At 40.4% G+C, this 25,844-nt stretch overlaps 1 protein-coding gene across 13 annotated transcripts in view; it reads right to left on the bottom strand.

Annotated features, from left to right (window-relative positions):
- The window catches only part of LOC137101202 (AT-rich interactive domain-containing protein 1B-like), a 162,476-nt gene that overhangs the window by 15,620 nt on the left and 121,012 nt on the right, over positions 1-25,844 (bottom strand). For 6 of the 13 annotated variants that reach the window (XM_067479286.1, XM_067479285.1, XM_067479282.1 and 3 more), the window contains 6 exons: positions 24,598-24,684; positions 21,521-21,697; positions 12,140-12,464; positions 10,966-11,124; positions 4,822-4,958; positions 3,254-3,351 (listed from right to left, as the gene is read on the bottom strand). In XM_067479286.1, coding sequence (XP_067335387.1) covers positions 3,254-3,351; positions 4,822-4,958; positions 10,966-11,124; positions 12,140-12,464; positions 21,521-21,697; positions 24,598-24,684 — 983 coding nt within the window. The remainder of the gene's footprint in view (positions 1-3,253; positions 3,352-4,821; positions 4,959-10,965; positions 11,125-12,139; positions 12,465-21,520; positions 21,698-24,597; positions 24,685-25,844) is intronic. The other 7 variants (XM_067479288.1, XM_067479287.1, XM_067479291.1 and 4 more) reach the window with 5 other exon arrangements.

Below are 25,844 nucleotides of genomic sequence, written 5' to 3'. Positions count from 1 at the left end.
TGGAGGACACCTGTGGTGATATTGATGCAAGAGCACGCCAGGGCTAGATACGTCATTCCACTCGGTACCTACCCCACTGTCTGGCCAGAGATAACATTGCTCGCCATGTCGATGAGGTGCTGTGGCCAGACCCACAGAGGAGACAGGGTGCAGTTTAATCTTTCGTCTAGTTTAAAGTAACAGCAGATAACTTCAGATTTTGCTGATATTCTTCAAATTTGTGAAAATACATGAGAACTATGATAACCCTTTACAGCACATTGCTAAAATGTGTATGTGTCATTTTGTACTACAGTTTTTCTGTATGGATAAAACTCATTTCTTGAAATCTTGTCTCCTTTTCTCAAAAACGTGAAACCCAAACTTCCAGCTACATTCTCAGAACCTTTGGCTTACTTTGCAAAATCAAACAATCAACTTAAAACTATTTTGTCTTTGTCTTGGCTCAAAACCAAACACCCCTGCCACTTTGGTCAACCTAGTTGTTTTAAAGCACTTAACAAATAAAGTTACAACTTACAAGTAAAAGTTACAAATGATACACAAAGACAGCCAGTGCATCAACACTACTTAGGAGTCATTACACACTACATTGAAAAAATAAATAAATAAAAAAAAGAGCAAAACACTGTGCTTTTTGAACAGCAGGACAAAAAGTCTTTACTCATATATTTAGCATATTTTATATCAATAAAAACCCAGGGTTACTTATATAGTTGTACCAGAAAATCAGAAACAATTAAGACAATTCTTTCTATATACAGTAAACAATGTCAATCATTCATTCTGCCTCTGGATCACGTTTCTGGCAGGGGTCAGGTCACAGAACTTAATGTTAGCATCTTTCAATTCTACAATTAGAGGGGATTTTACAGTACACGTACATAATGTAATACTGTACTGACAGTTTAATTAATTATTTCTATCCTGTCCCCTTTCTAGTGCATTGGTAAAACAATGTAAAAAACATATTACTGTATACTTTTACTGTAACTTTCAATTATAACTTTCTGAATGTCCTGATTATGGAGGCTACAGAGAATGAGACCAAACCATGATCTGTGATTGTTGCTCTTCATCTGCCTTATCCTCCTATTCCTCCTCTTCCAACACTTCTGACATGTAATCCTCTTCCTTCTCTGTTGTTCCTCTCCATTACTGAAGTCACAATTCAACTGACACATGCCACTTGGATTTCAACTGGCTCATACCCCATTTACTTAAAGTTTTTCTCATTTACACATCTGTAAAGTCACACACTCTAAAGTGACACTTGCAAAGTATTTCAAAAGCTAATTTTCCCCTCAAACAATACAACTTGTTGTCAAACTTTAACATTCTTACAATTATTCACTGCACAATGGACAACAAAATACAAAAACAAAATACACCTCTCCATATCTAATATTGGACATTCAAAATAGCACGACATTTGTACTTTTCTTCAATAAAAAAGTTTCACCTGAAATCAGAAACTATTTTACTGTACTGCATGAGGTTTAACTCTTCTTTCAATATTTACAAATTTTAAATACTTAAGTAAAAATAAAAAAATAAAAAATAAATCCAGTTCAACCTTATAGGTGGAAATATCCCAAAATTAAAATAAAGACTGGGGAATTTACATTTATAGCATTTGCTCCTTTGAATTGGGCCACAGGTGTCCATCAAGATCAAACTGAATGTTTCCCCTTGCCTATGATCCGGGCAACACATAGGAGCATCTTTTATAGATAACTGATGTAAGACGGTAATGATGAAAATCAAGTGAAGTTGACAGTTTTGGTTTAGTGTTCTACTGATTAAGAAAAATGGTAACAATGACAACATTGTACTTGTGTTTGATTTTTGTGGCCTAGCTATTTGCATCAAAGTTCACCACAGTGCAAAATTTATTCTGTCAGAGAGAATCTATTTAGAGTTTAACAAAAAGATTAAATCAGATCTGAAAACTGTGCCTAACTAGGTAAATATTTTTTAAGGTTTGGTGAAAAGTGTTTTAGCAATTGATAGTTTTTTTGTGTGTTAGCACTTTGAAAAAAGATGTGAGTAAATACTACATATATAATTACCACTACAATAGCAGTAGTCATAGCACAGGTTTGGTATCTTAATTCACATACATACGTGTGTCAGCCAAATAATAACATTAAATTGGATGCAGATGAGTATGCAATAGTGTGCATAGTTACTACAAACATTGTGTGTATGCATGAATCTGGAAACAATTTCCAATTCAGTTTTAGTGAAAGTCTTTAGTGTAAGTGTACATGTTATTGTGTATGTGAGTGTCTTTGTATGTGTGTGAAAGAGACTGAGAAAGTGGAAACAACAGCTTGACAACTGCTTCTGGTCTGTGTGCAGAATGTTCATGTCAGCAAAACCTTATCTATCTCTCTCCGTCTCTTTTTCTAACTCTCCCTCTCTCTTTCTCCCTCTCGTCTCTCCCTTTCTGCAGACAGATCATCTCTTTTGGGAGCACCGGGGGTCTTTCTTGCTGCTCTGACTGTCTTAAATAATTCAAAAGGCCCTACTACCGTAATCAGCAAAAGAAAAGACAGGGATTTGGAGGGAAAAGACGTGTAGTGGATGTGATGGCAGTGTGTGTGTTTGTGGGAGAGAGGTTGTTAAGCAAAAACAAGAATAGGGGGTAGAAAAGAGCAAAGAGCAGAGTTCTGTTGTTGCTGAGCCAAGCCGAGCTTCAAGTGCAGAGCAAAATGAAAAGTCAGCATAGTGTATTGGGACCAGTGTGCATTTGTGTTTGTGTGTACAGAGAGGAAGCGCAGAGAAAGTGGTGTTTAAGAGAAGGATGGTGTGTGTTTGTGAATCACTGGAAAGGCCAGTGCGTGGCTTCTTGTCTTTTTCTATATGTGCATGCATATTCACTGTATTTATGTGCTTGAATATGTGTATGTACTGTACACATGTGTACTGCAGATGCAGAGCCCTCTAGTTTTCTCTGTGACTGTCTCTTTTTTTGCAGCTCGGCTGCCAAAACATCAGCAAGAAGAAAATGCTGGGGGCAAAAACAAAGCGAGAAAAACATTAGGAATAGTAAATGTTAAGCAAATCATTAAATATACTGAGAAAACAACAAAGAATCAGCCCAATGCGCTGAGGCAGCATATGCTGATCAGATTTGTATTGCTTCATTAGAGGAGCAAGATCAAAAAACAAAGCAAAACCCAAAATAAGGAGGGAGAGAGGAAACTGCAGAGGAAGATAGGAAGAGGGAAAGAGGTCAACATAGTACCTTTGGTTTGTTAGGCTCATTGCTGAGGTCGTCCTTGATGTCTGTCTTCGGTTTCCCATCTGAGCTAATCATGCTGTCTCCGGACATTCCTATGGCTCCTTCAAAAATGTTTTATAATTAATTAAAAAAATTGCAAAAAGAAAGAAATTATTTATTTTTATTAAGAAATTATTTCACAAACAAAAAATTCTAATTTGAAAAATATACAGTATGTGTATTTGCAGATATTGTACAGATATCCAAGATTTGTTCTGTGGACAGAACATTGGCTTAAATAAACCAATGTTTAACTCTGCACAAGTTTGTATATATATTTTTTTTCCTAAAACCTTAGTATGTATTCAGCACAGTACAATGTAGGAAGTGAATCAATGCGTTTCAATTCCCAGAAATAAACAGTGCCCTTTGAATATACTGAAATTCGCTGCTGTTTCTCATGTCTTCATATGATGTCCCATCTTTCCATAGTTAATATTAAATATTGGTGAATGTTATGTTTTATTGCATTCACATGGCCCTTCATCACCTTCTCTGGCCATTCCGCTCAAAGGAAAGATTGTGAAAGAGAATACAGTATGTGTAAAAAGGCTTCTGCTTAGGGTAGACACAGAAAGAGAATGAAATAAGACTCCAGTAAAAGCAGGCCAGTGAGCTCTTTCAACTTTGCTGGCCGTGCATCCTCAGTTTGGAAGAAATCATCCATGTCCTCACATATTCAAAGTGGTGACAGAATGGGGAGGGTAATATTCAAGGGATGTTGGCTGACTTGTTCTTTTTTCAAAGACAGTTTTGTACCTTCATAAGGTTACTAATTAAAGAAGAGATAAGATTCTTAAGACTACTTTTCATGGTGCCAGCTGCATACTTCTTATTAACAGAAATAAGAGGTCCTTGGATACAAGGCTCTCCTCTTTATTTTTCCCGTGTGTGCTGCCGTGTGGTGGGAAAACTAATGGCTTTTTACTGTACCCAGGGGCAAACCAGATGAGCTTTCAGGAACCTTGGTGCTCTAATTCCTTTGAAGTTTTCCAAATATCATGCATTCTGATATTTGGTTTTGAATAAATGCTGCCTTTCATTTTGGGAGCCACAGTGCTCTCTGAAGCCCATTGAGCTACAATGCAGTGGAGTGAGGGGCTGAAAAAAAAAAGAAGCACCACATTAATCTTTACCCACTGGAGGGCCAGTTATACGGGAAAACTTAGAGTACTGAGAATGCAAATGGTGCTGGAGAGAACTCTCTAGATTTCTTAGTCTTTTACCGTGTTCTTCTTCTTCTCTCTGTCTCTGAACAGAAATTATTCCAAGTTGGTCCTGTTACACCCATGGGTTAAGTTTGAGTTGAGTCTCACATTAACTGGAGGGCTGTGTTCTGATATTAACATACCATAGTATGTTTTCCACAGCAAGATAAGGCATCTGTTTAAATGTGTTATAGGCGGACTATAGAGTCTGACAGCTTGTTTTGGGTCGTGTAAATTTTGACTTTTGTACCTGCGGTATGTCACCACCTGTTTCCATGTCCTCTTCCACAATGTAACCTCTGCTAGTTGGCATTAACTGAATACCTGAAGGTTGCATATTGTAGGCCGGACCTTGTGCATTGCCCATGGAGGAGCTGCTGTTGCCCGTTGGCTGGCTGTAGGGGACAGTAGTGGCCATGGTGCTTGCCTGGGTGATGCCAGGACCTTGATAGCTGCTCTGCCTAAGACAGAAAGAGGAGAAAAATGTAAGTGTATTTGGAAGCGATGATTTAAGTTTAGTCTTACAATGTAATGACAGGCTGTGGAGAGATAAGTGGGTAACAGTGCAAGCTGCAGACGAACAGAAGTCATAAAATCTTATAGAGATTATATTCGGCAGTCTGTCACTGCTGTATGCCTTTATTGTTGTGGTAAAAAAACGAGTAGCATGTGTATCTGAAAGTCACAATAAAAAGCAAAGAACATAACATATCCACGATCAAACAAACAGCTGCTCCAAAAGATTGAAGATAAGCATGTAGCATCAGAAAAGAAAAACTTTTCTATCCTCCCTTCTCTGCTCTTCTCTTCTACACATCCCGCACTCTTCCTCTCTCTTTCCCCTTCTCCTTCCCCTCCCTCAAGTCATAATTTAACTAATTAAGGTGTGCTTTTGGAGAGGATCATGTTATTTGTTGCCATGGTGATGGCAGAAATCAACCCTGCTTAATCTCCCTCCCTCAGCCCCCTGCCTCTCTCAGGTGGCTCATCACATGGTGTTGCAAGTGACATCAGAGGGGCTTATCTGCAACCTGCTGAATGCTATCCCTCTGTGTGTATGTGTGTGCGCGTGTGTATGAGAGCGAGAGAAAGAGAAAGAAAGAGAGAGGGACAGAGAGAGAGGGGGGGGAGAGGAAAAGAGAATGCGTCGACTGAAGGCAGCATCTATCACTGCCAGACCACCAGGCAGACCAAAGCCAGCAACATAGAAGCTGAAAGGGAACACCATGTTGGGAACAATTTAGTCTATCTCCTGCTGACTCAAGATTATCTCCTGGACAACCACATGAAAAAGACTGGGCGAAAGGTGGAGACAGACTAAGAGAAAAAAATGCAAAGGGAAGACACAGAGAGGCGCAAGTCTGAGAATGAAGGATTGAGCTAAGTTGGAAAAGAAGACAACAGAGGGAAAGTGGCCGTAAGAGTAAATGTAAAGTAAGAAAGGATGAAACTAAAGAAGAAAAAAAAGCATTTTTTAAAGTATTTGGCCAATAATACAACACTGTTTTATGTGGATGTATTCATGTAAGTCAATTACCTCCAAACGGGTATCTTTCTCTATGTCACACACTCACACAGACACATAGTGTAATGCCTCGTGTTGGACCCGATACACATAGCCTAAGAGGAGGGGTTGGCTTGGTAAACCTCCCTGTAATCTCATCTCACAGATGTAATTAGTCATACAGCACGGCTGATGATACATATGTAATCCCTCTATGGGGGCCGAGGTGCACAGGGGAGCTCCATGGGAAGGAAAACAAGCACACACCAAATCTATGCTTATCTGGCCCCATTTCCGTATAATGGGAGGAGTATAGACTCCTTCATTTGCTGCCTACATGTTCCCTAAAAAGCTCTGTGTGAGTCAAGACACAGAAATAAATTTACCTTTTGATCTTTGAACCTTTTCACACAAGTAAAGATGTTTTCTGCATGCAAACTCCCACAAAGAGAGCGCTGATAAGCCGGAAAGGAATAAGTAAGTTTAGAGATGCCAAAAGCCTGCAAAGCTCATTTATCCATACTGTAAAAACGTCCCTCACCCACCTTAAGCAATATAAGCACAAGCTCTCATGTGAATGGTGAAATATCCAAATCAACAACAACAACAACAACAGTGGTTGGAGGTTTTCAACTGTGGCGCTCTCCCATTATGACTAATTCATGTCATAAAAAAGCCCATTAGAAAGCACTTGATGGAGGCACTGCACAGCGTTTAATCACACTTAATATATGCATGTGCTGCTATCGGGGAAAAAAAAACAGGCACAGCGCATTCATCTTGCTCTCGGGCACCTTTGTGCCGAGGAAAAAAAGCATCCTGTTGCCGCACAGAAAGAAAGAGTGAGGGAAGGAGGAGAGAAAAAGCAGGGGAAAGAGAGTGGGGTTGGAGATGAAAATAAAGGGAGAGGAGAAAAGAAGGAAAGGAGATGGAGGGAAGAAGAGAAGGAGGGAGAGAAATTAAGGCAAGAAGAAGCCTGAGCAGTGTGTGTATGTGTCTCTAGTGGACAGAGGGGACGCGTATTTTCAGAGCTGGAGGTAATCGCTGTTCCATGAAACTGAGTCGAGGGAACACACGTTCAAACACACATACATGTACACACACACACACATACATGTACACACAGACACACACACAGACACACACACACTCCATCACTCTCAATGTCAGTAAAAAACACATAACCCTGTATCCATCAGTTGTCTAGGAGTGGCCTGAGGGATAAAAGAGAGAAATTGTGAAGCGAAACTGTTATCTCTGAATTTTCTGGGTTTTATAAGAAAAGTTAGTGTTAAGAGTTTAGACCCTATATTAGAAGGGAGAACTATGATAATTCAGCTTTGGTGTTCAGTCTTTTGTTCAGCCTGTTCAGCCTGCCTGATGAGGGTTAAAAAGCTGTCATCATCTCACACAGCTAAAATAAAAAGCTTTGAATTGCGCCAATAGAAGCATGTATTTCATTTTACTCGAGTCACTTTCAAATGATGTATTTTAACTAAATGCTCTACCTTTGCTCTCCCCCTTTCCTGAATTTCACACACACACACACACACACACGCACACACACGCATACATATACGCACAGAACTATCTCTCTCTTTTTGCTATTCAGTCCACATGTGTGAAGGGCATCAGAGAAGGCCATTTTCACACCATAGGCAGATTGTGTGTATATCAGTGTGTTTTTGAACATGTCCTTGTGTTCGTGCATGGGGTGGGCGCTGTTGCCAAGGGGATGCCATGGTTACGAGGTGCCAGCCAACCAGCTGACGATGTCTTTCTAGAAGTGGCAGTGCCTTTGTCCTTCATTCGTGGTGACAGGCTACGCTGATGCCTCCCAGTGCTGCTAACCGGACGAGACAGCAGAAGCGCTGGGACTGCAGGAGTGTGTGTTGGCTGAGCGGTTCTTCCTATCGATCTTTTTGTATTGTGTGTGTGGAAGAGTGTGTAGAAGAAAGAGAGAGAAAAAGAGTGAGGCTGCTAGATGGAAGGATGGAGTGGATCGGCTGGAGGCCATGAATTATATATGGACCCAATCTGTTCTCAGGGCAGCTTGGGCTCATAGCTCCTCCAAACTCCTGACTCAACCACACACACACACACACACACGATCACAGAGGACACCAGAATAAACCCCAGACAAAAAATAAAAGGACAGCTTTTAACATATTAAATCCAGAGAAAAGCTACACTTCCCTTCTCCCTCCCCACCTTCCCAAACATCAAACAGCTCAGGATGGATGGAGGAGAAGCCATTTATTTTGCCCATCTAATGAAAGCAGAGCGCTCCGCAGCAATGCCAAGACTACGAGCGACAAAGCGCCACAGGCAGCATCCTCCATTCTTGACATTCAAGCTCTGCTCTTATTTATTTAGCAAATTTACTTACTAAGGAGGTCAGAAATGAATTATTTGGCGAGGATTTGCCTGGGAGCACTCTCTTCTCCTCTCTTCTTCCCTTTTCCAACATTTTTCTCCCTTCAATTTCCCTTTGATTTATGACTCTTTTTTTCTCAGCTTTGCTCTTCTTCTACTAAGTGCTTATTTTTTCGACAGAGCCCGTTCCTATAGCTCCAGGAACTTTTTGTAGAGTGTCGCCGGCAGCGCTGGAAAGTCATTTGAAAAGCCAATTCTGTCCTCAGAAGCCGTTGCCAAGAAAAGCTTATACCTTTTAATACTTTCTGTTTTCTTCTCATTTCCAAAAAAACTCCCCCCTACATCGATCCCCAGAATCCCCCCAAAAACCTCTACTGCACCTAGCTTCCAAATAAACTTGTACATCCTCCACAGTGACAGGCTTGACATCATCTGTGTTATTTCAACTTAACATGTCAGACCTGTTATACTGCAATTCATCATACTGACAACTGACAGGCTAGCCTTATTTTCAGTTTGACCAGCATCTATTTTTGAAATTAGGCTACAGTGCATAAACAAATGACAATTGTTCATGCAACAATTTTTTAATAGAGTAGCAGTTACTCCAACAGCAGAGGACACGTTAATGATAATGAACAAGTCATTTAGTAAATTTGTCAAAATTTAAAAGTCATATTTCACTGCTTTAGCTTTTTTATGTTCCCCAAACTCTCTAGGCCAACGCTTATTTTCCTTCAATCACAAAAATGATTAACCCATAAAAGTGGAACATTTGTTTCTGATTCCATTTGGACGATGGAGGAGAAACTCACACCACACCTTATGAAGATTTAATCACGACACTGCTCTGCAGCCATTGGATACCAGAAGTGGCCCTCTGTTCATTTGACATCCTTTTTACTCAGTGTAATGAAGCTGGAGTGTGTCTACTAGTGTCTGAGGGTGTGTGTGAGTTAGGGGAGAAATGGAAATGCGGGACGAGAGGTGAAAATGTAGAGGGATTATTGCTTGTGATGTAGTGAAGAGATGTGTCAAAGAAAGACAAAAAGAAGAAAAGACCAATCAGTGACATTACTGCTAACTAGCCCCTGGTTTAGGCTGTCAGGAGCATGTGTCTGTGGCAGTTCACCCAAGGTTGATGCAACAAAGAGTGAAACTAGACACGTACTAACAACTTGTCTCTCAGACAGTGAGGAAGTAGGTCTGAGTGTTTCAGAATGTTGCACTAAGATCTGGAGAGCAAACGGGGTACTGGAGCCTTTAACTGCAGGTTTTCGGAGGCCAATTTTCTCCTGATCTCCCTCACATGTTCTAAAGTGGGATCTGAGGAAGAAAAACATAACAAGGCTGTGCTGAAGACAGTGGAGAACAAAAAGCAAATTGGGAGGAAGAAAGACTGGGGGAGATAAAACAGTCTGGGTAGGATAACAGAACTGCACAGAGACAGAGAGGGCAATACAGTTGGGAGAGTCTGTAAAAAGAGTAAAACAGGTGGGAGGAGAGCGAACCGAAGCAGATAGGCAGGGATGAAAGAGGTAGAATGAGTGACAGCAGGCAAAAACAACACAAAAGGTGAGACAGGCAGCAACAAAATTTGGAAATCCATAACAACAAAACATTTAGGTATATTTTTTCCAAAAAAAGTTCTGCCAGACACCTAATTGTCATGTTTTGTAAAATCTGTTTTTAATAAAAACAATATTGTGAATAAGGAAGAAGAAAGACAAATGTTTCAGGTTTTTGTTCAACTATCTGCTAGGAAATAATTTTTTACATCATCTAGTTTAGAAGTATTTTGTTGTTGTAAATATCCAAAATAAGCTTAGTTTGTTTTGAATAAAGACAGTAGTATTTCAGCAACAGCCACTACATCTGAAAAGTGAAAAAAGACAGACTTTCACCAGAAAATCTAAAGAAAACGCTCTCACAGTACTTGTCTTGTAGCTTAAATGGGATTTTTTTGTAAACAAACATAGAGAAGGGGGAGAGAGAGAGAGGAAGAATGCCTTATACCACATTGGTGCCACAGCAAGAGACACCCCTCTGGTGAACGTGAGAAGTGAGACTGACAGGCAGTCTGATTGGTCCCAGCAGTGGGGATCATGTCATGCCACTTCTTATTGACAGCCAAGCCATTTCTTAATGGCTTGGACAGAATTAGCAATGCTGGGTGTGTGTAAGTGTGTGTGAGCAGCACTGGGCCCCCTGACGCATGTGACTGAAAGTAATTAATCACACATACAGACCACACAACAATATGAAGCGCAGTGAGTGCATCTGCGTGTGTGTGTCCATGCATCACACTATATGAGTTCTGTCCACTTGTTGGGAGTGACTAAGACATGCCGATGACGATAATGATGACTACAGTGACAATGATGAAGATGATGATAGGCATCACAATGAACCATAACAATAACAATAAGGACTCCTCTTGTTTTGCTCTCAGTGGGAGCTTGTGAGAAATATCATCATGATCACTCAGCTCTCTTTAAGCTGGAAAATATACATTATACAATATACAGTTTAGAAATCTAACACAGACACATAAATACAAGCTCATTTAATGAGGGTGTGGGACCTACCTATGGTGCGGTGAATGCGAAGGTGACAGGATGGGTGGGTGACAAGATCTGGGTGGTGGTGAAGAAGGTGGACAGGCAGAGGCAGAGTGTGGTGCGGGCCAATGTGAAATGGAAGTGGGCTGGGGTGGCTGCATCTGGACTGGACACCTTACATGACACCTGCAGATCAGCGTAAATGGATGCCCAACAAGAAAAGAAGCTTCATCTGAAAAACCATCACTGATTTACAGCCTTCGCTCTGACTGGTACATTATCGGAAATGGGAATGAATATTGATGAATGGTAATCTGACACTTCAGCCTGCCGAATGCTCATGAAAGTGCTCCCATGATGCATTGTTAGGCAAAACAAACTCGCCCTTGCTCTCTGAAGACGTCCTATTTTCACAAGTTCCCCTAGCAGGGTTCAGCAAAAGTTTATTGCCCACGCAATCCTACAATATCTGTGGTCTCCAATGCTACAAACGCTCATATATTCAAAGCTCCAACGCTGATGGAAAAATAATATCCCTAAGCTCATATACCTTTATAGCATCAAAGTGCTTTGTATTTGTGTTAAGGTGCCTGATGTCACCTCTGCCTCTGGTATTTCACAGTACAAGCTGTGGTTTGCCTTCTCCTCTCTTTTTGTTATGACAGTGCAGTATTCAACACATACACTCTGCTCACAATCCAATATCTCTCATTCAGCAACAAGTGGCAATTGGTGTATAGTGTCAGCTATCAAAATATCCAACACTTTATGAGATGTGTGAATATGGGGCTAGTTCTGCAGAATGGCTCATAGAAACATGGAACCCCTGAGAACAAACTCTTGGTGGCAGGTCTAAAATTACTCTTGAAAACAACAACAACAAAAAAAACAACTATTTTCTTATGTAGGTGTGTTAAAAAGCACATCTCCTTCCCAAAGACAACATGCAGAGAGAAGCCACTCACAATATAAGGAGAGATAGTTACTGATCCCTTGTTTAATATGCCAAATTTTCCCGATTAAAAGAGTCTGGAACACAAAAGTATTTTGGCCATTTCTGTTGATGCAGCATAGTAACAAATTGTATGTTTATCAGTTCTCTTTGTTTCACTTATGGCATAGTTGGGTGGAACAGCAAAAAAATGTGTTCATCCTTAAAAATACAAGATGTACTAAAGAAACCCACTTTCTCTGCTGTTACCTGTTGTGCGTTGAGTTGGCAGTTCCAGGCATGGTTGCTGCTGCTGCTGCCTCCTGGGCCTTGCGGTTAGAACTTCCCAAAGAAGGAGGACCCATCCCTGGCCCAGCTGTCTGGGGCATGCTGGGGGAGCTGGGAGCCATGGGTGGGTACACTCTATTCTGGCTGCCTGAGCCATGGCTGCGTCCTAAGGGCAACGGCTGCCCTGGGCCCTGTCCATGCATGGGACTGTTGGCATTCATCCCCAAACTGTTTGTCATGCTGGGACTGGGTCCACCGTAGTTAGTGGTGGCATTGCCACCATAGTTGGAAGGCCGAGGGTAGTTACCTGTAAGGAGACGACATGTGAATGAGCTGATAAATGCCATTAATAATTTAGAATGAGTATTAACAGACCGAGCGTGATGAAGAGAAACCAGAGTAAGGACACTCCTGCCTTTGTGTGGTGCCGAATACCCTAGTCACTTCCGTGAAGTATTAGAGAGCTCCTGATCCTATACTAAGTATCAGTATTTGCACCTATCCAGGCATATTTTAAAAGATCGTTTAACAACTCCAATTGCAAAAAAGTTTGGAAAATTTGAAAACGTAAATAAAAACAGAATGCAATGATTTGCAAATCTCATCAACCCATATTTTATTCATAATAAAACATAAACAACATATCAGATGTTGACATTTTACCATTTCATGAACAATATTAGCTCCTTTTGAATTTGATGGCAGCAACACATCTCAAAAAGTTAGAAGAGGGGCAACAAAAGGCTGGAAATCTAATTGCCACAAATTGAAAACAAATGAAGGAGCATTTGATAAGTAATTAGGTTAATTGGCAAAAGATCAGGCATCAGACGGCACTGCATCAAACACAGCCCTGATTTTCTACTGGACATTACTGCATGGGCTCAGGAACACTTCCAGAAATCACTGTCTGTGAAAACAATTTGCTACCAAACGCCACCATGTTCTCTGGGCCAAAGCTCATTTTAAATGGTCTTAGGCAAAATGGAAAAATGTTCTGTGGTCAGATGAGTCAAAATTTGAAATTCACTTTGGAAACCATGATGGACGCCGTGTCCTGCAGACTAGAGATGCTGAAAAGTACAGACAACGTCTCTTTCAGGGAAGGCCTTGTATATATTACCAAGAAAATGCTAAACCACATACTGCATCTATTACAACAGCATGGCTTCACAGGAGAAGAGTCTAGCTGCTGACCTGGCCTGCCTGCAGTCCAGCCCTTTTACCAATAGAAAGCATTATGTGCAACATAAAACAAAAAAATCCAGCAATGAAAGCCCAGGACTATTGAGCAGCTAGGATCCTGCATCATATAGAGAATAATGTAACTTGTGGGAGACAATGTCAGCTAGCTCAGTTCTGTGTTAAAAAATGTAGATTTTTTTACCCACCTAAAAGAGCTTTTAAAGCCATGGTTTGACCTACTAAATATGAAGCTATAGATGACAGTGAGAAACTTGGGCTGTGCTAAACACATATTAGGTGGTTGTTAGTAAGTGATCTTTTCTTTACAGAGCATGTAACTAACGCAATGTGGGAAATTTTAAACTTTTACCACATACTTATGCTCGTCTGAAGGTCATTCAGAATGACATTAACATATGACTAAAGTGGATGCAGCAATAGGTGAAGTGCCTATCTACCAAGCATCAGTGTAGAAAATATTGAGGTCCCAGCTTCCTATTCACTGGTTACAATGGTGGTTTTGGCCTTCATTAATGAACATTAAGTCTGTAATGAAAACAAAATAACGTTTCTGTTATTTGTAGTCGGTGTCTGCACTGTGTGATTGTTTGTAAGGAAAGATTCTCTGAGAATGAGTGATACTGTAGCATACTGTCATATCAGTTTCAGTCATACTCTCCCACTTGGTCTTTTCATCCATATCAATAATGTAGAATGATACATTTGGTTTAATGTTTTAAATATTATATTTTTTACCTCTAGTATTTGGACCCTGAAAACTACAATGTGTCAGATGTCAATTAAATGTAATAAACATGTGATATAAGTAAATATAAATATTGGAATCAGGATCAGCCAATACCAAGTAGTAAAAATATTGATTAAAAAAATGTAAAGTATTATACCTACAATGTCACTCAAAAGGTAAAACATGGGATGTCGTCACATTTAACTTCCCTCTTAAATTTGACAGATTGCTTGCAGAAACGACACAAAATGGCTGCCGTGAAACACTGTAGTTGCAGATGGGTGCTATGAATCATTTCATTTGAGAGAAATGGCGTGTTTATCAACGTCTTGTCAGGTGATACTTTTTATACCCACAACAGTGACACATACAACTATTTCCTCCATCAATAAAATAATTCAGTGACAGGAATAAGAAATGTAAAGTGGAGAACTAAATTCTGATTCGCAACCCTGACAACCTCCATTGGATGGAGGAAAAACAATGTGGGGTGTGTCCTGGCGACATTTTTCACAGCTGGGTGGTGGACAGCCCTGAGAACAATTACCGAGCTTAAGGCTGACTTTGTGAAATACTTGAGAGGAACTCTAATCTGCAGTAAATGGTTTCTTGCTGCCCTGTAGTACCACACGGCCACAATGCCAGAAGCTTTCCTAAGGCACACTTAAACCCCCCATTTTGGCTCTAAAAACCCATCTCAACTCCAACACCAGCTGCAACAAGAGTTGAAAGAGAATCAGAATGCTATCAAAGACAACATGTATATACATTCAGACACAGGAAAACACACCTTCTGTCCATGTAAGTGTTACACACACCCGCACACACTCAGCACATCACATTGTATTCCCTATGCAGGCACTTGGCCTTTTCCACTGTGATATTTGCTTCCTGGGACAAATCCCCTGCAAAATAGAAATGGAAAATGTGGCATCCTCCATTGTGAAGGGGGCTATTTATTTTGATTTGATTAAAGGTGCTTTAGTTGGGCCTCACTGCTTAATCCTCTGAGAATATGTCTGGAAAAGGGGATCAAGTCCTTTTAAAACCTGAAGGCTTTTCTGTACACTCAAACGAGAGAAAGTTGAATGACAATATTCCACACGGGGAGAAAAATATGACTCCAAAAATGGAAATGGCTTCTCAGTGTCCTCGAGCTGCTTCAGTGAAGACACTTTCCACATGACATAAGCCTGCAAGTCCAACAGAGGAAGAGAGCAGGAGGAAGCAGCAGAGGGTGGGGGAAGAAAAAGAGGCAGACATATAAGGGAGGGGGAACAATTGTCCACCCCCCCAAGATAGGATTATTATTGAATCAAAATAAAAGTCTTTCCCATAAAAGTCAGAGGCTCCAGTTGAATTTGTCCAGAAATTGTGATGAAATCTACTGTGGGAGATGGGAAAAGAGGAGGCGGATTATTTCTGGGGAGGCTTTGGTGAATCGGTGAGCTGAGTACGGCTGACACCTGTCAAGGGTTTTGGGGCTATAATAGGGAAGCGTTCAGGAAGAAAGGATGCCTACTAACAAACACAGTAAGATATGTATGGTGCACAGTACATGTGTGTATGTGTGTGTACGTGCGTTTGTCCATCTGCTTGTCTTGGGTGAATACATACATAATACTTCTGAGGCCAGTTAAAAAAATGTCCTTGTTTCTTACACTCAAAAGCAACTGCCTAAAATGCTATGGAAAATCTTGGGAACAGTGCCCTGCAGCCTCTTTCCTCTAGATGGTTAGCTTCAGATGAGCTACACTCCAGTGAATGACCTCTCTCAGCCCTCTCTGGACAGCTGTTGAGCCCCATGTCATGGCTGCCTTCCATGCATTCTCAATAGCTTGGGTGGACACTTTGTGGATTTTGGCCCTTGTGACAGACTGAGGCTCCAGCACACCTCCCGGGGAGTTGTTTATATCACACAGGCCCATTTGGACAATTTACATTTTTTTTCTATTTCGGCGAATGAGCCAAAAGACCCAGAAGTGGGAGTGAGTGTCTGGAAGTTTCCATAAAACTGTTTTCAACTTTACTGGGGGGTAAGATGCAAAGCCAAAATCTAACTAAAGATGTTCGTGTAGAAAAATATTTCATTAAGTCAACACGCAGCACTGAATGAATTTATCAGTCTTGATGACCTCCCATTCAAAATGTTCTAGTTTTGGGTTATTCTCACTTCGGCTGACAAAGAAAGGAGAGTAGCTGTGGGACTGGGTTAATGCTAAACTTTCCTACAAGAATTTTGCTCCATCCTGACAAGAGTGATTCACTTCCTGAAGGATTGGTGATGTGCCAAAGCACTTCTTCAAGGGCAAATAGCACACTAACCCACTTTTAAAGACTGAGAGCTCAACCCTGAGATTCCAGGCCTTTTTATAAAAGACACTTATGGTTTCTAAGGATCTGTAAGTGTAATTTAGGTTACATTAGATGAATATATTGCATTATTGGTCAAAGACAAAGAGGTCAAAGACAAAACACTAGCAAATAGAGATAACTGCAGATAACATATACAGTATAAAGCAGACTGAACTACACTAAATAGGCTTATGCAGACACCCTATTATTCAAATGAAATTAAAATATGACTCCATATGATCTTAAAATTGCATAGCTGAGCTGACATCATGAATTGCTTGCTATTGAGTTAAATGTCTTTCGAGACACGTAGGACAAAAACACTGTAAAAGCCAATTTGGAAGTCATGGGAGTGGCAGGTCCTTTGCCACCCACTGTCAAATTAACTTAAAATCTTGAGATCTCATTACAACTCATTTGTGAAATAGCCAAATGTTATATTCACAAACAATATGTATTTTCAGCATAGTAAGTCACAATAGTTAATATTAGATTTAAAAAATGGCAATCGGAAAAGATGTAAGATCGGAAAGTTAAGACAGTGGCTTGTTGTGGCTAGCTGGTGGCTTCAACCTAACTTTAATGTTTTTTTTATTACACAAACCCTAACTAGAAGAAGAATTACCACATAAATTGTCCAGTAAAATAATGTCCATTCTTATCTCATGCCATACAGTATCCACAAAAGTGCATTATTTACTTTACTTTGCTATTCATACAACTTTGGTAACCAATTAAAGGAGGGAAAAGTAAAAGAGGACAGGGCAGATGTCATTTCTTGTTTGTCCCTTCTTGTGTCCTTGTGGCTTAGTCTTGGTTTCCTGCCTGACTTGGTGCCTCTGGGGAGTCTTGGTGGTATTTATAGCGCAATTGAGGGGAGGAGAAGAAGAAGGAGAACTCATGGAGCTTCGTTCACAATTACATGGAAATTCCCAGTATGGTCATGCACTCAGTGGACGCTATATCCTGTGCCGGATTTAATCCTTGCAGTCCTGCGGGAAAGCTAGAGTGTGACCGAGCAGCTTATCGTCAACTGCTTCCTCAGCAGACTAGACCAATGCTAACAGCCGCAGCGGTCATTCTCCTGGCTATGGTTGAGTAAGGTATGATGGTGCATTAATGTGCCATTGAGCTGCCAAGGATGGGAGTGAGCTTGAGCAAGCTGTCTGTATCCACATGTAGCTGAACACAAATAAAAGGAATGAATAACAGAATAAAAAGAAAACGACATAGTGGTATGCATTGCATTCCATTTCAGTTAGAAGTTACATTATCTACAAATTATTATGGGTGCCCCAACATGCCATCCCCTCTATATTTCCCATTTGATGCAAGTTAATAAAATTTAGTAGCAATTTATGAAGCACAAGTTTCTTTAACAATAAACACGATTACTGATTTAGTTGTGTGTGTGTTAATCAACTGAAATATCTTGAATTTAGGCAGATCAGTTCACTGTCCATAATATCAGTACAGACTTTTACACAAAAATGTCTTTACTTGCATTATATGGGTTTAAAGCTCAGTATTAGTCTGCAGTATAAATGTATGACTTGCTGGGATGGACAGTTTTTTTGCAGCGTCTTCTTTTGCCGGAGGCCCCCACATCCTCTCCCAGCCACCTCAGCACCTTCCCGGCAGGGTGTCTGAGCCTGACCAGAGCTGGGGTGTGCCTTGGGGCTGCCGAGCTCCACACACTGTCAATTTACTCAGAAAAACTCCACTCCCTCCCCTAGGTGCTGGCTTGAGTCATGGCTTTTTTTTGGGGGGGGGGGGGGGCTGAATTACACTGTGGCTTCGGCAAAGCACCAAGGTTTATAAGTGCTGTCTGGAGCATGGCTATTACCATTGGAGTGCTGAACACCCTTAAGGGGGGGAGTGTGGTAAAGGGAGCTATGTGATGAGTGGGAGAGAGAGCAGAGCTGAGACAGATTCCAAATCTCTTTCCTGTAATGGTATGATATCTTTCTCCCTCTTTGGTCTGTATGTCCACTGTTCTCAACACGCTGACTCTGTAACATGTGCACATCTTGAAAACAGTTGTTAGAGTCATTTGAATCTTTAGGAGAGCCTGATATCAAAACACAGTGCAAGATCAGTTTAACTTTGGATAAAGAGGGCTTTCAAAGGAAACATTTAAAGCTTAATTTTTTTTGGGAAATTCTGGGCAGCCCACTCTCTGCAAGATCTCTCATTTAGACAGTGGGAAAACAGCAAAGGGAAAAGCTTTGGCAGGGTTTAAGTGAACATCAATCTTAAAGAAAAACCCTGGTTACAGTCTATAAAACTGAATTATCTAATGAAAGATCTTTGGAAATAAGTTCTTAATATTTTAGTATTGTTTGTAGTAGGGCCATATCCTACCAAAGTCTCATGTATCACCATTACTACATGTTGGATGGAGTCAATTTAACAAGCTGCAACACAGTTGTTTGCCTATGATAACAGAGCAGTGCTGGTGTACTTTAGTGAGCTACTAACTTTTAGTTTTGGCAAGGCAATCATGGTTGTTTAAGATTTAGAATCAAACATGCAAACACACCCTTGCGCACACACACAAAACAAAACATCAACTAAATAGTCTAAGACCTGGGTTCTCCCAGCTCATCTTAGCCAGGAAAAAGAGTTCAGGAAGAGAGTGGAGTTCAGCAACTTGGAATGCATTTCTGTGTTGGGTAATGGCGAAATAATTTGTTAATGTGCTAAGGAAAAGGGAAGAGAAGCAAGTGGGGCTGTCATTACAACAATGACCAGCAGCTGTCTGCTATGGTAACCCAAACCAGGCCTTTGTGGGCCCTCTGAAAACTGGGGCTCTGCCTATATAATAAAATGCATGTAAATGGTTTCCAGTGCTAAAGGTGTAGGTGGGATATGCAGTACTGTATAGTGTGGGAAGCTATGTTTTCTTCTTTCTTTCTTTTCACCTAGAAGTGTCTGTGTATAAAAAAATCATTATTTTTGAATAACCCTTTCAAAGGGGCCCTTTTGCGGATAAACAGCACTGCATCAAAAACAACGCTTTTCGAATCATTTCACTAAAACAACTGTTTCTGGACATTTGGATCACTGAACCAAGGTCTAAGCTAGGCTCAACTTGCAAAAAACAATGCAATCTTAATCAAGTGCACATTGCTGGTAAAGTACTAATCGACTTGTTGGCTCATAACAGATTTGATAACTTTACAGAACTAAGAAATCCTATATCATAGTAGTATCTAGATAGTGTGCATTGATTTGATATTGAACCAATCATGAATTTTTATGACAACTCTTCAGACCAATGCATCAGAATTAGAGGTGAGAGTCAATTTAGGATATGGCATTAGAGACTCAGTATTGTCAATAAAGAAAATGCATGTGTGTATATGCAGGTATGTAGGTAAATAAAATGGCAAAATAATATATATAGGGGGAAATTTTTTTTAATATGCTGTGAACAATTAGCCCACAAAAGCACCCACTCAAGTGCCAGTTTTTATGTTCTCACTACGGTGCAGTATGAAATTGTACTACTAATGCTAGATAGATCAGATGTAAATGTATTAGCTTTGAATGAAAGTATACATACTTATATACACTGTATTTGTGTGATGAGTAGACAGCAAGCCTGAGCTGTTCTTTCGGTTTCTGACGGGAACATCTCTCCTGTCATCTGAGTGAGATTTCACGCTCATCTGCCTCCAGCACCTCTTCCAGGCTATTCTGCCTTACTGTCGTTCTCTTCTTACTTTATTTCTCTTTTTCCTCTCTGCTTACTGGGCTGTCAGCCCAGCCAAAGTCACATTAAGAGATAAGAGTGGGCGGAGAAGGGAGACCAAATACCAAATGCATTAGGGCTATTAATCAACATTAACAAATGCAAGAGAGAGGCCGCAATTTTTGGAAAACACACGCACGGATGGGCGCATTTATCAAGGTGACACATTAAAACACACATTTACCAAAAAATACCATAATGTTTCGTCTGGTGTGTCGCCAAAGGCAAAAAAACGAAGTACAACAGCAGATGTCAACGTTTGTTGGATGGCCGAGGGTCGTACATTGGAGAAAACAAGCGAACAGAAAGTGCTTAATTATAGAGAGGAATCCAAACTTTTTCAAAAAGATTTCCTGATATGTGTCTGTGACACATTCTATTTTTTGTCCTGTTTTTCTTTCTCAAGGATCTAAAAAGCTTGGATGGATGATTGCTTTAGCTCATAAAACAGGCCTACACACATGCCCAACTGAACCAGAGGGTATTGCTCAGAAAACAATATCACGATGATGATGGAGCAACAGACAGATATAGACATGTTGTTTCCACATTAATCACACTAAGGACTTTTACCTAATAGTTTTCCAATTAGTAACACTATGGTTTACCTTTTCTAGTTAATTTTAGATATAAAATAGTAGTAGTTATAATTTAGTTATAAGTAGTTATAATTTAGTTTATCCCCCATCTCCAGCCTGTTTAAGTTCTCCTTCTGTTTAACCTGGTTTATGCTGTTTGTACTACGTGTGTCTTTCCCGCCCTCCTCATGGAGTGATTTTCTATTGTTTGCTCTTTTTTAGTAAACCTTCATTAACCATAACATCCACCCTCACTGTCTCCTCTTTTGGGTCCTACCAAAATTAAATATACATACAAAAGTGTGACAATATCAGTCTGGAGCTACCTCATGAGTAGGGCCAAAAGGTCTGTCCAAGGTTTAAGTGTCTCATGAATACCCTTTAAAAAGTCCAGCATTTAATGCCAAAAATGAGATCCACCACACAGGATGACAGACAATGAGATTTGTGTCTGTTGGAGAAAAATAGTTAAAAAATTACAGAGAGCCAGGATAAATAGATCTTTCAAAATGGCTCATTCTGTATTCCTCATTAGCAAATTGTGTTTGAAACTAGTGACACTGATGTCAAGCCTCAGTGTGACTGTGAAATAGGGGCCAACAGTCATAAAAAAAGACAAAAATGTGGCTTTCTCATTAGAGGACTTTGAGGACTAGATTAGAGGATTAGAAGACTCCAAACAGTCAGAAGTACCTGTTAAAATGATTGTTATGACTCCGTTTAGATACATAGGCTCCCACCTTGGTGTCCATATTGTGATCCTTGAGGTCCATAAGGGCCTGTGGGGCCACTCTGAGGGTAGGGACCCATCCCAGAATACGGGCCCCCAGGAGAAGGGTGTGGGGATATTGGAGGTCCGGACTGTGGAGAGGCAAACTGGGAGCCAGCCTGGTTCCTCTGCATGTTGGCAATAAATCCTAATTCACACAAACAAATATATTATACATATATACATATTAAAAAAGCAATACTTTACCTAGCTAAAAGATGCCCAAAACCATCAGTAGGGAAAGCACCTGCTCAGTGAAATCAAATGCTGTATGAAGGATGGAGGGAGGACGGGTGTAAGGATTCTGTGGCAAAACAAATTGGAATATCTATTCAAGAGACTCTTGATTTTGATGAAAGCCCTAATCTTTCACCTTGGCACTGGCTCCTCTTACTCGTAGATACACATCAGTGAGTAACACAGCATGGACCGGGTATTAGACACACACACAAAAAAGGCAGGCTGACATGTAAAAGGAACCCTAAGTACAAATAAACATGCACATAGATACAACATGCATTGAACCTTATCAGTGGCAAAAACACAAGTCAAGTGTACACCTGGCCTGAAAGATATATGTAGCTGTGAAAGCTGAGTCTATGTGTATGTGTCAAACCATGTGCTTCACTCTCTGCAGAATAAGTCGATGATTTGACCGTGGCTACTGTGTTATTCTGAGCTGTTCTGTCAATAGATGTGTCAAAGCCTCTCAGGCCTAAACTCGCCTCCACCATTCAAATTGACATTTGGAGCAATCCTCGCCTGGGCTTCGCTTTTTCAAGCTGCCCCATTCACTTTTAAAACCCACAGAAAGGTCTCCCAATCCACCACGAACAGGGAAAGGTCGCTGGATGGCTATCGAATGGGAAAAGAGAGGGCGTGTGGGTGTGGATTTGTGTGTGTGTTAAGGGAAATTCATTTTTGCAGATTAGGTGTAAATGGATTGGGTTTGCTGGACTGTAAACTTTGATAGCTATCTGCTTTGTTGTATGAGTATGCACAGACCGACTCTTTAGTGAGCTGGGGGTTTACAGAAACAACAGTGTTGGAAAGTGCAAGTTGACACTTGTATAATTCCCCGTTTCTGCTAAGAGAGAAACATAAAGAGAGAAGAGGAAGATTCTGTGTTTATTCACTCATGCTCGTTTGCACATACATGCCTGCATATATTTGTATTCCTGAGTGTGTAGGGAGAGATAACTAAAAAAAGAGCAATAAATACTAAATGTGAGTGTGTGCGTGTATGAGAATGAGACGGAGGCCAAGATAGAAAGAGAAATAGAAAGAGAGAAAGTGTGTGTAGGAGGGAAAGAGCGATTGGGGCCTGAAAGTGCTTAGGCTGCGAGTGCTGGGTTTAAGGAGCGAGGACATTATTGTAATGTTTTGCTTCCATTAGGGTAAGGGGATTCTGGAAGAGGAGGAGAAAAAAATACAGTGTGTAATACCGCACTTTAAATTGCCTGGAAAATGGATGGGGAGAGGAACATTGTGCAGACAGTGCTAAAAGCAAATAACACATTCAAGGATTTCTCTCTCCCTGCTTCATTCCCTTTGCCTCTCCACACACACACACACACACACACACACACACACACACACACACACACAAGCATAAACCTTTCTCTCTTTCTGGCAAAGGGAATGAAGCTCTCAGCTGGACAACAACAACAGGCAGCCGACGAAGCACACAAGAGAAAGTGTGGGGAAAAAAAAGGGACATTCAGCGGATTTATGGAAATGAAGAGTGGAGAGAGGCTCTTAGGGAGACAGGCACTTGAGCAAAGTGGGGTGTGTGTGTGCTGGGTGTGTGTGTGGGGGGGTTAATCCTAGCTAGGAAAACAGCAAAAACAACAGCCCGCCCTGTTAACCGGCGCTGTGTTTTCCTGGACAGGGCTGGGGAGGGCTCAAGGTTTACAGGCATTAGAGAGCAGCATTAAATCTCCAGCTTGATTTCATCATGTTGGGAAATAACCTTTTACAGTGCCTCTCCCTCCCTCTCCGTCTTCATCCATCCACTCCCTCTGTGTCTCTCTGACTTAACTGCTCTACGGTGGGTGATAGAGTGGGAGCATCACAGTTATTCCATTAAGGTTACATCCCAGTCTTTCAGGTTTTTTGCAAAGTTGTGTGGATGCAGTTTTGTTTTTTAAAATGAGCAATTCTGCCGTTTTTAGTGATGGTTGTGAAGTGGCCATAATTGCTGGAAACAATTTCCCATTTAGCTTGTGGGTTAGCATTCATGTTACAAGTGTTTGGCAACAGGTTGTGACCATAACTAAAGTACCTCTATCAGAAGAACAACCATTCTGACTTGAACAAAGTCCAGCACATGTTAACTGAAGGTTTACTGTTAAATTTTTACCAAGCCACAGTTTTCCCATGACCTAAATTGGATACCAATGACATACTGCTGAAATTGTGTGTGTGTGTGTGTGAGTGGGTGTGTTCACCTGCTCAACCTACTGTTTGTTTCAATGTGTTTAAGAAATTACTTTTTCACATACCACAACTGCTATGAGTATAAAGCAAAAACGAAGACCAAAAAGCTGGTGATATTTCTGAACAAACTTATTTCAGAACAGCATGATCTTACAGAAAATGGGAAATGATGCTTTAAGATTGTCTAGGTAAATTCTTTGTTTACATCTGTGAGCTATCATCTTGTTCTCAAAGTTGTCACATTCCTTCAGAAAATCCTTCATTACAGCTGTTTCCACTGCTGTGCTCGGAGCTTTGCTAACATGCCATTTCTGGTTTATTTTTGTTAGAGTCTCTAATCTTCATGCACTGCTCACTAGTATGGAATGTAAAGAAGCAAACTGTCTGATTTTGTAAGTACAAATGCTTTTTTAATCTTTGTGTAAGGGTAAATGTAAATTTCTTATGGAACCTATTTGTTACATACCTAAAGACCCATTTCATAAACACATACAAGCATGTGCACATGCACATTATCCCACTCTACAAAACATGAACCTTTTAGATTTACAATCTTCACACTTCTTCCACCAGACAACGCCAAACACAAGTGCCACATACAGTACACACCTCTATCCTGAGCCATAGGTGAACGAGTGAGTGGCGGGTGGGCTCCATCTGGACCATTCCCAGAGCTATGTGGGGCCATGGTTGAACCTGCATAGCAATATGAAGTCAAGACATAAAGAATCAGATATCCACTTGGAACCAAAACATTTTAGGTTTAGAATGGTACAATCCTGTCTCTGCAACAAAAGCTCTTACATTAAAAGAAATTGTTTTGCATTAATTTAAGTCCCTTTTGTACATGAAAGCAAGGTCAATAGAAAATGGATTTTATATTTTCTTTCTTTCTGCCTTGCTTGGAAATTAAAGGAAACAGCAGGAACTCTTGTAACAATAAAGCCCTGAAAAATCACTTTTGTCTTTCTTTCTACATTTTTTCAATGAAACAAAAGTTACTAGGTTCAAAAAGTTTTCTGCCATTTGGCTGACAAAAGAAAAACAATACAGAATCAGTTTTAAGTTTAAGGTTTTATTTTGACTGAGGCTGCCGTGGAATTGTTTCTTTAGCATCAAACAATCAGAAGAGGAGATGCGATGCCAAATTCAGCCTTGACAGAAAGACCAAAAGCTCTATACAATCATTATACAAGAAGTTCTTTTAAATTCACTATCAACTAAATGACAAATGCACTTCCAGAGGACATGTCAAGTCATTGGACACTATGCCACTTCCTTGTGCAAGCATTAAAACCACAGTGATCCCCTATAGAAAACTAGAGCCATTTGAGGTTCATTGATTGGGCGGTTGTGTGGGTCTTTGGGCTGTGCCTGTTCCATTGAAATCCAATAGTGAGTTGAGGGTCTGATTAGGACAAAGGGAGACAGAGACTATTGTGGATTGATTTGGCCCAGAGGAAGGAGAGAAATGGCAAATTAACCTTTTGGGTTAATCTTTGGGTTCAGACCTGAGACAAAGAGGAGCTGTATAGACAAGAAGAAAACCGGTTTATTTTTCAATCCGCACTATAAGCGTATGTATGCTTCAGTATAAAGTGGTAACATTCCAAAATGCATTGATTGATGATGATGGTGTTCATTGATGATTGTCAGTACTTAGTTTAAAATTATAGCACATGACTTATCTTTATGTAAAAAGTATTTTTTTCTGTACTAAAAGTAATTGTTGGCCCACTGATACATTATTTTGTACAGTTGGAGTGCTGTTTTAACACTGTTTTGTTGCTACAATGTCCTTAAATCTCCCAGTGAATATAGTGTAAATCCCTATTATGGAGGAACCACTTCACATT

The sequence above is a fragment of the Channa argus genome, chromosome 16 (assembly GCF_033026475.1).
Source record: "Channa argus isolate prfri chromosome 16, Channa argus male v1.0, whole genome shotgun sequence".
Lineage (NCBI taxonomy): Eukaryota > Metazoa > Chordata > Actinopteri > Anabantiformes > Channidae > Channa > Channa argus.
This window is presented reverse-complemented; position numbering and strand designations above follow the sequence as displayed.